We start from the raw sequence: 13,960 nt of genomic DNA on the forward strand, positions 1-13,960 counted from the left end.
TATGTATAGTGATAGGAGCTATAACAAGAATATAAACAAAATTTTAATTGCCTTAAAAAATATTCTGTAAGTAAGATTTGAATAATAAGATAATTAACATGTTAGGATTTAGTTAATAAATCCCTATTATTATTAGGATTTAGTCAATAAATATGTTGATTAAATTAGTTTTTGCATATCATGAGTTTGTTAGATATGGTTTCTTATCTCTTTGTATTTTAGTTAGTTGGTTTGTAAGGCTTTTATATAGCCATCGTTGTTGATAATAATATGGGCATTTTTCTTCTTAAAATCTTGTAATTCTTTACACTTGGTATCAGAGCGGTTGCGGTGAGTTTTGATTGAAGAAAACAGAAGCAGCAGTCTTCGTGTCATTGTAATTTATGGCGACAGATAACTTGTTCGTCCAGCCGGCAATTCCTAAATTTGATGGCCATTATGATCATTGGGCAATGCTTATGGAAAACTTCTTGCAGTCAAAGGAGTACTGGAACTTGGTAGAGAATGGCATACCTATGGTGGCAACAGGAGTGGTTCTCACAGATACAGAGAAGAAGCACTATGAAGATCAAAAGTTGAAAGACTTGAAAGCTAAGAACTATTTGTTTCAGGCATTAGATCGCTCAATTCTGGAGACAATCCTTACAAAAGATACATCAAAGGATATATGGGACTCTATGAAGCAAAAATATCAGGGAACCACTCGAGTTAAACGTGCTCATCTTCAAGCATTGCGAAAGGAGTTTGAAACATTGCACATGAAAACAGGTGAGACTGTGAATGAATACTTTGCTCGGGTACTTACCATAGCTAACAAGATGAAAGCTAATGGAGAAGATAAGGGAGATGTTGCTGTTGTTGAAAAGATTCTGAGATCAATGACTTCCAAGTTTGATTACATTGTCTGTTCTATAGAGGAGGCTAAAGATACAAGTACATTGACTATTGATGAATTGCAAAGGACGTGGTAGAGGCAGAGGACGTGGTAGAGGCAGAGGAGGTTTCAACAAAGCTATGGTGGAGTGCTATAATTGTCACAAGCTTGGACATTTTCAATGGGAATGTTCAAGCAAGGAGAAAGAGGCTAATTATACAGAAACACATGAAGATGAAGAGATGTTGTTGATGACACATATGGATGTTGATAAAGGTACTAATGAAGATACATGGTTTCTTGATTCCGGCTGTAGCAATCACATGTGTGGGAAGGAAGAGTATTTTTCAGATTTTGATGAAAAATACAAAGATTCAGTAAAGCTTGGCAATAATTCCAGCCTTGTTGTTGCAGGGAAGGGAAATATTAGAATGAAGGTGAATGGAATTGTGCAGATCATCACAGGGGTTTTTTTTTGTGCCAGAACTTAAAAATAATCTCTTGAGTATTGGGCAGCTGCAAGAAAAAGGCCTGACTATTATGTTTCAACAAGATAAATGTAAGGTATTTCATCCTAAGAAAGGTCTGATAATGGAGACAATGATGCGGTCTAATCGAATGTTCATATTGCGTGCCACTTCTCTTCCTTTGCCATCAGTTTGCTTTAGCACAATTACTGAGGATGAAATGCAGCTTTGGCATTGTAGATATGGACACTTGAGTCACAAAGGCTTGCAGACTCTTCAGCAAAAAAAAAATGGTAGATGGTTTGCCATCAATAAAGTCTCCTTTGAAGCTGTGCAAATATTGTTTGGTGGGGAAGCAACAACGAGATTCTTTTCCAAGGAAGAGTACATGGAGAGCGTCACAAATTCTTCAGCTAGTCCATGCTGATATTTGTGGACCAATCAAGCCTATCTCTAATAGCAATAAGAGGTATTTACTTACTTTTACTGATGACTTTAGCAGGAAAACATGGGTTTATTTTTTGGCAGAAAAAACAGAAGCTTTTGCTGTTTTTAGAAGCTTTAAAGTTCGAGTTGAAAAGAAAGCAAACTTGTTCCTCAGATGTTTGCGCACAGATCGTGGAGGAGAGTTTACATCCAAGGAATTTACAAGTTTTTGTATTGCTAATGGCATCCAACGACAATTGACGATTGCTTACACACCACAAAGCGAACGGAGTCGTGAAAGGAAAAAAATAGAACCATTATGAATTTGGTTCGCGAGCATGCTCTCCGAGAAAAAAACTTCCCAAGACTTTTTGGCCGGATGCGATGAAATTGGGTTGTTCATGTATTAAATCGAAGTCCCTACTTTAGCGGTGAAAGATCAAACTCCGGAAGAAGCTTGGAGTGGAGTAAAAGCCAGCGAGTTGATTACTTCGAGTTTTTTTGGTTGTATTTCTCATGCTCATGTGCACGACAACAAAAGAACTAAAAGTCTGGATGACAAGAGTTTGCGGTGTGTTTTGCTAGGTGTCAGTGAAGAGTCCAAGGCTTATAAGCTATATGATCCAATTTCCAAAAGGATCATTATAAGCAGGGATGTAAAATTCGAGGAAGACAAACACTGGGAGTGGGATCAAACACATGAACAAGGTGTACTTTGTGATTTGGATTGTGGAGATAATGAAATAGTTGAGGAAAACACTGAACCCGGTCATAAATGAACAAGAAACTCTTGGTTCTTCAGTCCAAGAAAGATCCGAAGGTAGAAAGCAGGGACGTCCACCAATATGGATGAATAACTATGAAGTCGGTGAAGGGCTTTCGATGATGATTCCGCTCACTTAGTGATGCTTGCTGATGTTGATCCGATTCATTATCAAGATGCGATGAAGGAAGAGAAGTGGAGAAAAAGCCATGGACATTGAAATGGATGCAATAAAGAAGAATGACACTTGGGAATTAATTGATTTACCTGAAGGAGGAAAGAAAGTTGGAGTAAAGTGGATCTTCAAAACTAAATTTGATGAAAAAGGAGAAGTCAATAAACACAAAAGCTAGACTTGTGGTAAAGGGATATGCTCGGGGAGTATGGGATAGACTACACGTAAGTCTTTGCACTTGTAGACCTGGATGGAGACAGATTCGTTTGGTGCTCGGATTTGCAGCTCAAAAAAGTTGGTCTGTCTACCAGTTAGATGTGAAGTCAGCATTTTTACATGGTCATTTACAAGAAGATGTCTATGTGGAACAACCATGTGGATATGTACAGAAGGAAAGTAAGGAGAAAGTGTACAAATTGAAAAAGGCATTATACGGGCTAAAGCAAGCTCCACGTGCTTGGTACGATCAGTATAGAAGCCTATTTCTTAAAAAGAAGGTTTTACAAAGTGTGACTATGAGCATACATTATTTGTCAGAGAAGATGAAGCTATGTTAATTGTAAGCTTTGTATGTTGATGATCTTCTTATTCTTGCAATAATGAACTATTGATTGCGTAAATTCAAAAAAATTCCATGAAGCAAGAGTTTGATATGAGCAGATCTTGGAAAGATGAAGTATTTTCTTGGCCTTGAAATTGAGCGAGAGATCAACTGGGATTTTTATCAGTCAAAAGAAATATACTTTGGAGGTGCTAAAAAGATTTGGCATGGCAGAAAGCAATCCTGTTCATAATCCAATTGATCCTGGCAGTTTGCTTACGAAGGAGGAAAAGGCTGATCATGTAAATAAGACTTACTTTAAACAAATAGTGGGTAGTCTTATGTATCTTACAGCTACACGACCAGATATAGCATTTGTGGTTAGTCTAATTAGCAGATACATGGAAACTCTTACTGAACTTCATCTACAGGCAGCAAAAAGGGTTTTCAGATATTTGAAAGGAACTGTTGGGTTTGGAATTTTCTATAGAAAAGGAGGAGGAGATGAGCTTATTGCCTACACTAATAGTGATTATGCTAGAGACTTAGGAGACAGAAAAAGCACATCAGGATATGTGTTTTTGTTGAGTTCAGGAGCTATATCATGGTCATCTAAAAAACAACCTGTAGTAAGTCTGTCAACTACAGAGGCAGAATTTATAGCTGCAACCTCTTGTGCTTGTCAAGCAATATGGTTAAAAAGAGTGTACCAAAAGCTGGATAAAAATCAAGGTGAAACAACTATTATTTATTGTGATAATAGTTCTGCAATTAAATTATCCAAAAATCCAGTGATGCATGGTCGCAGCAAGCATATAGATGTGCGTTTCCATTTTCTTCGTGATCTCACAAAGGCTGGAACTGTGAAATTGGTTCATTGTGGAACTCAAAAGCAATTGGCGGACATTATGACAAACCCACTTAAGTTGGAAGCTTTCTTGAAGTTGCGTGAACTCTTGGGAGTTTGTTCAGAGAATGATGTAAACTAAATGCGAGCATTTAGTTTAAGGGAAGGATTGTTAGGATTTAGTTAATAAATCCCTATTATTATTAGGATTTAGTCAATAAATATGTTGCTTAAATTAGTTTTTGCATATCATGAGTTTGTTAGATATGGTTTCTTATCTCTTTGTATTTTAGTTAGTTGGTTTGTAAGGCTTTTATATAACCATCGTTGTTGATAATAATATGGGCGTTTTTTCTTCTTAAAATCTTGTAATTCTTTACATAACAAACATGAATTATTCATTTTGTTAGGTGATCTATTGAAACTGATTCTATATCATCTTAATGTTGAGCATGCTGTAATTAACAAATTTAAATTTGAAATGTAAGATCATTCTCATCATAAAAAGGGAATAAGTAAAGAGCGATACTATTTTTACCGAATAAATTTACGGAATAGATTTTCCGAATGACGTGGATGCCTAACTTATCATCCACATCTTCATTCACAACATTATTTTTTTTATATAAACTTCAAATTTGAACCTTAAAGATTTTTAAATTCTTAAAATTTAAAAAAAAATATATAAATCTATATCTAAAATCATAAACTCAACTACTACAAAATCTATACCCTAAAAATCTAAAAATTTAAATCCTAAATAATAAATACTAAACCCTAAACCTTAAATCCTAAGCCATAAACCATAAACCCTAAATCCTATGCGCTAAACCTTAAACAAGAAATCACAAAACCCGTAGGGGGTTTGTTATTTCCAGTTTAGGGTTTAGAGAGAGGTTTTCGGTTTATCATTTATAAAGAGAAATTAATGTTTTTCTCTAAAAAAAAAATAAAGAAAGAATGACGTGGATGCTGACATAGATGCCAACTTGACATCCACATCATTCGGGAAACCTATTGGAGAAATCTATTCGATAAAAATATCATTACTCATACATAAATGCCAAACATTATGAAATTTACCCTATTTATTATTACTAGGAGTACTATTTATTTCATTTTCTTAATGAAATAGTTGTTAATTTTGTTTCTCCTTATGTATGAATAAGTGACTCCCTCTAATATATCAAATTTCAATATAAATTATTTAAAAAAAAAATCCAGTATCCCTTTGTTTAACATCTTGGATTATGTTTTACAAATAAATGATCGTTCTGCAAGAGTGCTTATGAGAATGAAGATAGTGTATGTGGTGATCATGCTATTTGATTAATTAAAATGTTAATTAAAACAATTACGTTAAGTTAAACATATGAATCATATCATTCTTTTAATCAACGATTTATATGTATTCATAACTAATATTCTTAAACATTAATCAATAATTTTATAAATCTATTTTTTTTTAAAATTGTTTCCTCTCAATTAAAAATTTTATTTTAATTTTACATATCTTCATGAATTTGTTTTGGTTGGTAGAAAATTTCCTAATTCCATTGTAGATTTGCACACATCTCCATATTATTTTTTTTTAATAAAATTTATTCATGCAAAAATCCAATGATAATGATTATTTAGATATACATGTAATTTGAGATATGGTGGCAGGGGCATTGAGCTAACTACCACATTCTTCATATTATTCTTTAATTGTTAACCTATATTTACCTCAATTAAATTTTCATCTTAAATAATAATTATCACAAATCAAAAAAGCTACTTTTAACAATCACTACATTAAAAATGAAAAAACATTACAAATTATTATAATTATTTATATACTATACAGGGTTTATGAATAATTTAGACATTCATAGCTTGATTAGTCAGACTACAACTTCTAACCAAAATTATCTCAAATCCTCATTAAATTTATACTCTCTCTGATCCAAATTATCTATTATTAGAGATTTTATTTTTTTTATTTTTTTTATTTTTGTTTATTTTTTTTTTTAATAATAGACGACAAGCGTCATTTTTTATGAATATAAATAATGTCAATACAAAGGTGTAATTATCCTATGATACTACTTTTTTCTAAATTTTAAGATTTTGATAACACCCCTAATTTTTGTGCAAATTCGCACCCGTGGAGAGTACTCCCTGACCCTTTTTATTTGTATTATTTTAAAAGTTTTTTTTATTTTTTTTTACATGTCTAATTTTTTCTGTATATAACACGTAGAAATTGAACTGATAAATTAATGTGTCTTAAATTGAGAATGTACCAAAATTAAGATTTTCCTAGATTATCCGTATTAAAATATTATACATTAAAAATATTTTTTAAAGATTAAATTCTTGTATAATATAATATTTTAAAATTTACCAATATATGTAGACTGTCTTTTGGGAAAATTAATATTTATTTCCTGAAAGTTTCAAAACATCCCAGATAGACCCTCTGACATTTGAATTTGCCAGAAATCCCTCCTTTTTTTGACAGCTTATTTTTCAATCCTGACAGTGTACTTTTCAATTAATGCAGCTTACTCTGTTAGTTTATTTTATTTTACAACATGTACTTCCCGCTTAAAAATATATAGTTTACATTTAATATTGCGTGTTTTCGTTTAACCACATAAATTTTCATTTAACATATAGCACATTTGCATTTAAAATTTGACTTTTCCGCTTAAAATTATTAGTTTCCGCTTAAAATTCGGTGTTTTCGCTTAACTACATAAGTTTTCACTTAACATATAACATATTTGCGTTTAAAATTTGACTTTTCCACTTAAAATTATGGGTTTCCGCTTAAAATGTGGTATTTTCGATTAAAAACTGAGAGTTAGCCCAGTTAATATTTATTACCTTTATATCAACGTCAATCACCTTTATGTCAGAAAGATCTGAAAAATGACCTGTCAGAAAAAAGAAGGATATTTTGGGAATACTCAAAGTGATGGGTTTTTTTTTAATACTTGAATTTTGGAGGGATTTTTTTTTTTTTTGTTCATTTTCAGTTTTTTTTTAATATATATATAGAACTTTTCAAGTGGCTTGTTGATTAATTTTATTCAATTTTTTTAAAATTATATGAACTTTAATTAGAGTTTTATGTCTTTTCTTGACAGATTATGCTGATTGTTGAATAAAATGAATTTTAATTGTAATAAGCTTTTGCTTGTTTTTAAGTCAATTTTTTATATAAATATAATTTATTTCTTCAATTTTGATTGTGATTGTGTATTCTGTTATACACATAAGAAATTATAATTATTGGCAATTTTGATACTGAGATCAACTTAAATTATATTTTAAAAAATTCCAACTTAAGAACTCATCAGTGTTTTTAAAGAAGAGTAAGGTTGATTATTGAAATCTTTCTCACATGTACCCTCATGAAAACAAATCTACAATGTGAGGAATTTTTTTTTTTTTAATAATTTTATTTTACTTTTAATACAATATTTTTTTTTTCATTGGATAAACCACAATTTTATTAATTTTATTGAATAAAAAAACAAACAAACAAGATAAATTTAAATTAGTGTTTAACCATTTTGTTACTTCATTATATCTGTTGAAACTGATCTTATCTCATTGTTAACAAATTTAAATCAAAGATTTCAAATTCACTTTAGAAAGTAATTAAAATCAGACAAAAATTGTAAGCAAACACCACTAATTAGTCTAAAATTGGTCTAATCCAAAAATTATACTTAATTATAACTGTTACAAACATTGTTAAAATTCGTATCTGCAAAAATCCAAATATTGTTAACACAGTAAGCTATATAAACCTTTGTGTTATTTTAAACAAGATGGGATAATTTTAGAGAGTGAAACACAAAGAGAAAGATGGAAATAATGAATATGAGAACTCTTCTGTGTTTTGTGTTCTTCTTTTCATGTTGTCTTCTTCAACAACAAGCCTTTGCAGCCAAAACGGTAACCAAAAAGCTCACTCTTCATTAATTCTCTAAATATTTAAATTAAAGATTAATTAGTTAATCATCTTCTTCTTCTTTAATTGTTTCTTTGATTTGTACAGTCCTATATTGTTTATCTCGGTGGTCATTATACCAAATCAAGTGAGGAAGCTATAGTGAATTCTCACCATGAACTCTTAGGATCAGTCATGAAAAGGCACTTATATTTCATTCAAATATATCCACATTTAATTAATCCCAGCAAGGTATAACTGTTATTTTTTTGCATGCATGTTAACTAATTAGCAAGGAGAAGGCAAAAGAAGCAATATTTTACTCGTATACAAAGGAAATAAATGGGTTTGCTGCAACCATGGAGGAAGATGAAGCAAATGAGATCTCAAGTACTTTAAATTTCAATACAGTTTTTCTTTTTCTTTTCCCTTTTCTTTTTTTTTTACTTTGTTACTGAAGTTCTTGCATTGTTGCTGTTTAGAGCATCCGAGTGTTTTATTAGTGTTCAAAGATAAACCTTTAAAGCTTCAGACAACTCATTCTTGGGATTTCATTGGCCTCCCAAGCAATGTCACTACTTCATCATCGTTGCCACCTACGGCGAGCTCAGGAGCTGATATAATCATTGGTCACATTGACACCGGTATACATATATATATATATGCATCTCACATTATCATATGAATTCTTCATTGAAGCCGATATGTATTGCTTTCTTTCGTTGTTTGTGTTTCTGTAAGGTGTTTGGCCTGAGTCAAAGAGCTTCAATGATGATGGAATGGGTCCAATTCCATCAAAATGGAAGGGAATTTGTCAGAATCAGAACATAACAAATTTTTCATGCAACAAGTAAAGTTTCTTCTTATTCTTCTCCTTTAATTAATTCTTAATTAATTTTCTAAAAGCATTATTTGCTTGGGGAGTTCAGGAAATTGATTGGAGCAAGGTACTTCGCTGCTGGTTTTCTCCAAGGCAACAATTCAGTTAATGACACTAAAAATGGTCCCCGTGACACTGTCGGACATGGCACCCACACACTCTCCACCTCTGGAGGGTCCATAGTCACAAATGTAAGCTATTTCGGTTATGCCAATGGCACTGCAAGAGGTGGTGCACCCCATGCCCGTGTTGCTATGTACAGAGCGTGTTGGCGGAACCCTGTTTATGCTATTTGCCATGACTCTGATATTCTTGCTGGAATAGATGCGGCAATAGATGATGGTGTTGATGTGCTTTCACTATCGATCGGTGGTGGACCGGAGCCTTATTTTGTTGACACAGTCGCTATTGGATCCTTTCACGCAACCAACAAAGGCATTGTTGTTGTTTGTTCAGCCGGAAACGATGGACCAGATGGGGCTATCTCCAACGTTGCGCCATGGATTTTCACTGTTGCAGCAAACACTATCGATAGATGTGAGCCCCACCCCTTAATCAAATCCTAGCCATTGCTTTTATCTCTTAATCCTATCCGTTGGTTTTACTTTCAATCTTAGCCATTGATTTTGTTTTTGTTTAGTTTCAAAACCCTAGCTGTCTCTTCAAATTTTTTTTCGGTTTTAGATCATAGGGGGAAAAGAGAGAGAGAGAGAGAGAGAGACTTGCGTCGTCTCTTTCTCTTCCTTTTTGCGGGTGGTGTCGGCGACGAGGACGGGAGAAGGGTCTCATCGTCACGGATTTCATTTCACTATTATTGTTGAGGTAAGGTTATGAGTTTTTGTTATTGCTCTTTCTTATGCTTGTTTGTGACATGTTACTAGTTAGGGTTAGGGTTTGGTGAGAATTGATTTGATTTTAGTTTGAGGATAAAATTCAGAAAGTCTCTGTTAGCACAGTAGAGATCTCTAATTTATTTCGAAGATATATAGATGGAATTTGGAAGAGATCAGAATAGAAAAATTGTAGATCGAGATTTTTTTTAGCTTACTACGAAATTTCAGAATTTTTGGAGTAGTATCCTGCAAATTATAAATTTTTAGACGCAGGTGACGCGGACAGGGTTTCTGTTCAGCCCTTGAACAGTTTTTGATTATTTTCGTAATTGTAAGTTATTTTTTAGATTTATATTTATATAAGAAAATTATATAGGACGATGTTATATTTGTCTCTGCAAAATTTCAGAATTTTTAGACATGTAAATTGTGAGATATGAGCAGATTTCTATAGGTGTGCTCAATACTATTTCTGCAGAGAACATTATGATTGCTTAAACAATTTGATGGTCTGGTAAATGGAATTTGGAGAAGAGTAATATAACAAAGTTATATATTTTTGATGTTACCTAATTACCTGAAAAAAATTTCAGATTTTTATGCATATGTAGTTTGTGAGATATAGCCCTATTGGTATAAGTGTCTCGGATGAAGATGCCTAGTTTTTCTCATAAGTTTGAAATTTTTTTGATTTGGGTTAGAATTTGCAAAGCTACGCTGATTTTAATCTTAAGGTTTTGTAGGTGAGTTGGTTATTGGTCTTGACCTTGGTAATTTTTGTTAGTGTTTGATTTGTTTTTTTGCATTCGTGTGAATTTTTAGAATTTGTTTACTTGTAATTCGATGGGTTATTCCCAAATTAGGACTTCTCGAGAAATACTCGATTGGTGTAAGTATTCAAAAAAATCCGGTTGTTAATCGGTAAGTATCCTACATATAAATCATATTATATGTATATACTCTAGTTTTTCCGAACATCCGAAAATTTTTGAGAAAAAAATAATGATTTTTATGTATTTATTTATATTTTGGATTATTTATTTATTATTATTTTTGGAATTATTTTAAAGTTCCAGTTAATGATATTTTATTTTGGATTAGAATTAATTGAAAGGTTTAAATATTTTCTTTACATTTGGATTACTTAATTTTTTTGAATTCCGGATATTTATTTACTTTTCGATTAATTACTATTGTGTTTTTTTCTTTATTATCTATTCATGTTTGGATTCTATTAACTGGATTATTTTTGATATGATAAAAAAATGGGATCATGTGATCTGCAAATTACTTGCATTTTTGCCCAGTATGAATTTTTGATAGTTTATTGTTTTTGTGAACATTAAATATTTTTGACAAAGTACTCGTAGTCCCCAAAACTAACTTTTGCAATAACCCCATCATCGGGGTTAAAAAGCGGCCAGGTGTCGACATGTACTCGATATAGAAACTATAGTTTCCCACCGCTTTCAGTCGGTGAAGAATAACGACCTCGATAATTCGGCTCGGGTCACCGAGGGTAAACTTATGAGTTCTAATATTCGGCTCGGGTCATGAGGGATAAATATATGAGATCTGTTATTTTTGTTTTGACAATAGTTGTTTGGGGGACCTATATGCTTGGTTTTTGACATCCGTGTTTATTTGAAATAAATTTGATTTCGATTTTGATTTTTGATAATTTATGATTTTTTTGTAAATGATCCCTATATTTTTTTAGTGGGTGCTATCTTTGGGTCATCAAGCTCATAATCTGTTGTTAATTTTTTTTCAGGTTTTGAGGCCTTGTATGCCTACTTGGTTTCGACCTTCTAGGTGTATGGCCGTTTGTCGGCGTCCCTGGTCCATGGAGCTGGGTTCGAGGCGTGACAATAGATATTTCCCTTCTTATCTAATCTATGATGGTAAGCGCGTAAAATGTAAGTTGAAGTAAATTACCATCATCTTCATCTACATCATCATCATCATATACATGTTCTTTTAATTTGTCAATTTATTTTGACGGTCTTTATGTGATTTCAGGGAACTTCCTTAAGTAATGGGCTTCCAAGCAAAGATCTTTATCCAATAATTAGTTCAATTACTGCATCTGTGTATGGCGGGTAAGAACAAATCAAATTGAAACGTATCATGGTTTCACATATATATTTATATGATATGATTATCACATGTATTCATTAATTCCATCCTTGCTATATTTAATTTACAGCGATGATTGCTTCTCCTTAATAGACATGAAAGTCAAGGGAAAGATTGTTGTATGCAATTCAAGCACCGTGTCTCCCATCGACCAGGCAGTTAATGTACAAATTGCCGGTGGCGTCGGAATGGTCCTTATAAACAGTGAAAAAAAGGAGAACTTTACCTAAGCTTTCCTTACAGCATTCCTACCATACATATCACTAATTCTGATGGCCAAGTTCTCCAATCTTACATTACTTCTAACAACAAGTAGATTTTGAAATCATGATTAGATAATTTTAACTCTTTTTCTTCTTTCATAAGTTCAAATACTTACGATATTATTTTAAACGTTGTTTAGATCGGCAATGGGCCTTATTTCAAGCCAAGTAACTTCATTCGGAAATAGAGCACCGCAAATGCCCCTGTTCTCATCTCAAGGACCAAGTGTTGTTAATAAAGCGATTCTCAAGGTCAATAACATTACATGCTACTGAATCATTAATTCAAAAACTTAGCTTTCTTATTTTGATCACTGTAATATTCAGCCGGATATTAGCGCGCCGGGAGTTCAGATACTTGCAGCATTTGCAGGTGTTGGAACATCGACAGGAGTTAATACAGATCCTTTGAGCCCTTTTGCCGTGTTATCAGGCACATCAATGTCTGCCCCTCACATTGCTGGTATTTCTGCTCTACTCAAAAGCCAATATCCTACATGGAGTCCTGCTATGATCAAATCGGCAATCATGACAACAGGTTATACTATTATCGACAATTTATATAAACTTCTCTTTATCTTACTCAGTACTAACATTCTTTAACATTTTGCAGCGACTATCCACGATAACACAGGGCAATTAATAGCCATGGCTGATCCATCACTGACTCCTGCCACTCCATTCAGTTATGGAGCTGGGCAAGTGAAGGTTAATGCTGTAATGGATCCTGGATTGGTTTATGATCTCACTACTGAAGACTATTTGAACTTTTTGTGTGCCAATGATTACAGTTTAAAGGAATTGAGAGTGTTCAGTGATAATTACACATGTCCATCAACAAAGATGCAAATCGAAGACTTGAACTTACCTTCCATCACCATCCCTTATCTATTTGATGGTATCACGGTAACTCGAAAATTGACCAATGTAGGTCCACCAAGCAAGTACAACGTCTCCATCGATTTCCCGAAGAACATAACACTTACGGTGAATCCAACAGAGCTCAATTTCGACAAGGTGGGTGAAGAGAAAGTTTTTCAGGTGTCAGTGACTGGAAACCATGCCGGGCTGAATAAACATCATTTCTTTGGAAGACTTAAATGGTCTGATGGGAAACATTCAGTGGAAATCCCTTTGGCCGTGAAGTCCTTAATATAAGTGCTTGTTAGAATTAAAGAATTGAAAGTTAGATTCTTAATTGGTTTCAATGATGAATGTGCAATCCTATCTTTGTCTTAGATTTGTTCTTTTCTTTTAATTGTTAAATAAAAGTTGTTTCAAAGAAATCAAATATCATTTAGTTTATTTTATTTTATTTTATTTTTTACTTTTTTGTAGTTCATTGGGAGAAATATCTTTTCATTTGTGTGTCCATTTGCATATGACTTTTTAAGATTTAACATGAGTGTACTCTTGAAACTTCTTATTATATATCTTATTGATAAACATTCCGTAGGACGAAGAAACACATTTTATTAAAACAAAAAAAAAACTAAAAGCACTAAACGTAGAAGATGTGCTATACAAACACAAAAACAACCATTTTTTGTTAACATTAGTTAATGAGACACTTCACATCAAAATATCCAAACAAAATGCTCTTTTTTTTTTTTTAAATAATAGATGACAAACGTCATTTTTATATGAATATAACAGTACTGAACAGTACTGAACAAGGGAGGGATTTGAACCCATGACCTCTCTTATATTTTGGTGTCATACCATTGGACTATCCAATGGTTGACAAATGCTCTATTTTCAAGGATATATTTATTTCAAATGTTTGTTTTGTCACATGAATAT

General features: G+C 32.7%; 2 protein-coding genes across 2 annotated transcripts; both read left to right on the forward strand.

Annotated features, from left to right (window-relative positions):
• Positions 1-383: 383 nt before the first annotated feature.
• On the forward strand, positions 384-971 carry LOC120278470. The gene has a single exon (XM_039285262.1). It carries the CDS (start codon positions 384-386, stop codon positions 969-971), a length of 588 nt encoding a protein of 195 aa, XP_039141196.1.
• A 6,986-nt stretch (positions 972-7,957) lies between these two features.
• Positions 7,958-13,315, forward strand: LOC120278472 (subtilisin-like protease SBT5.3). Its single transcript, XM_039285263.1, has 10 exons — positions 7,958-8,047; positions 8,151-8,245; positions 8,335-8,432; positions 8,525-8,686; positions 8,784-8,892; positions 8,972-9,434; positions 11,778-11,857; positions 11,965-12,085; positions 12,485-12,695; positions 12,771-13,315. The coding sequence occupies exons 1-10, from the start codon at positions 7,958-7,960 to the stop codon at positions 13,313-13,315; spliced, it is 1,974 nt and encodes a 657-aa protein (XP_039141197.1).
• The last annotated feature ends 645 nt before the right edge of the window (positions 13,316-13,960 follow it).

The sequence above is a fragment of the Dioscorea cayenensis genome, chromosome 16, assembly GCF_009730915.1.
Source record: "Dioscorea cayenensis subsp. rotundata cultivar TDr96_F1 chromosome 16, TDr96_F1_v2_PseudoChromosome.rev07_lg8_w22 25.fasta, whole genome shotgun sequence".
NCBI classification, from domain to species: domain Eukaryota; kingdom Viridiplantae; phylum Streptophyta; class Magnoliopsida; order Dioscoreales; family Dioscoreaceae; genus Dioscorea; species Dioscorea cayenensis.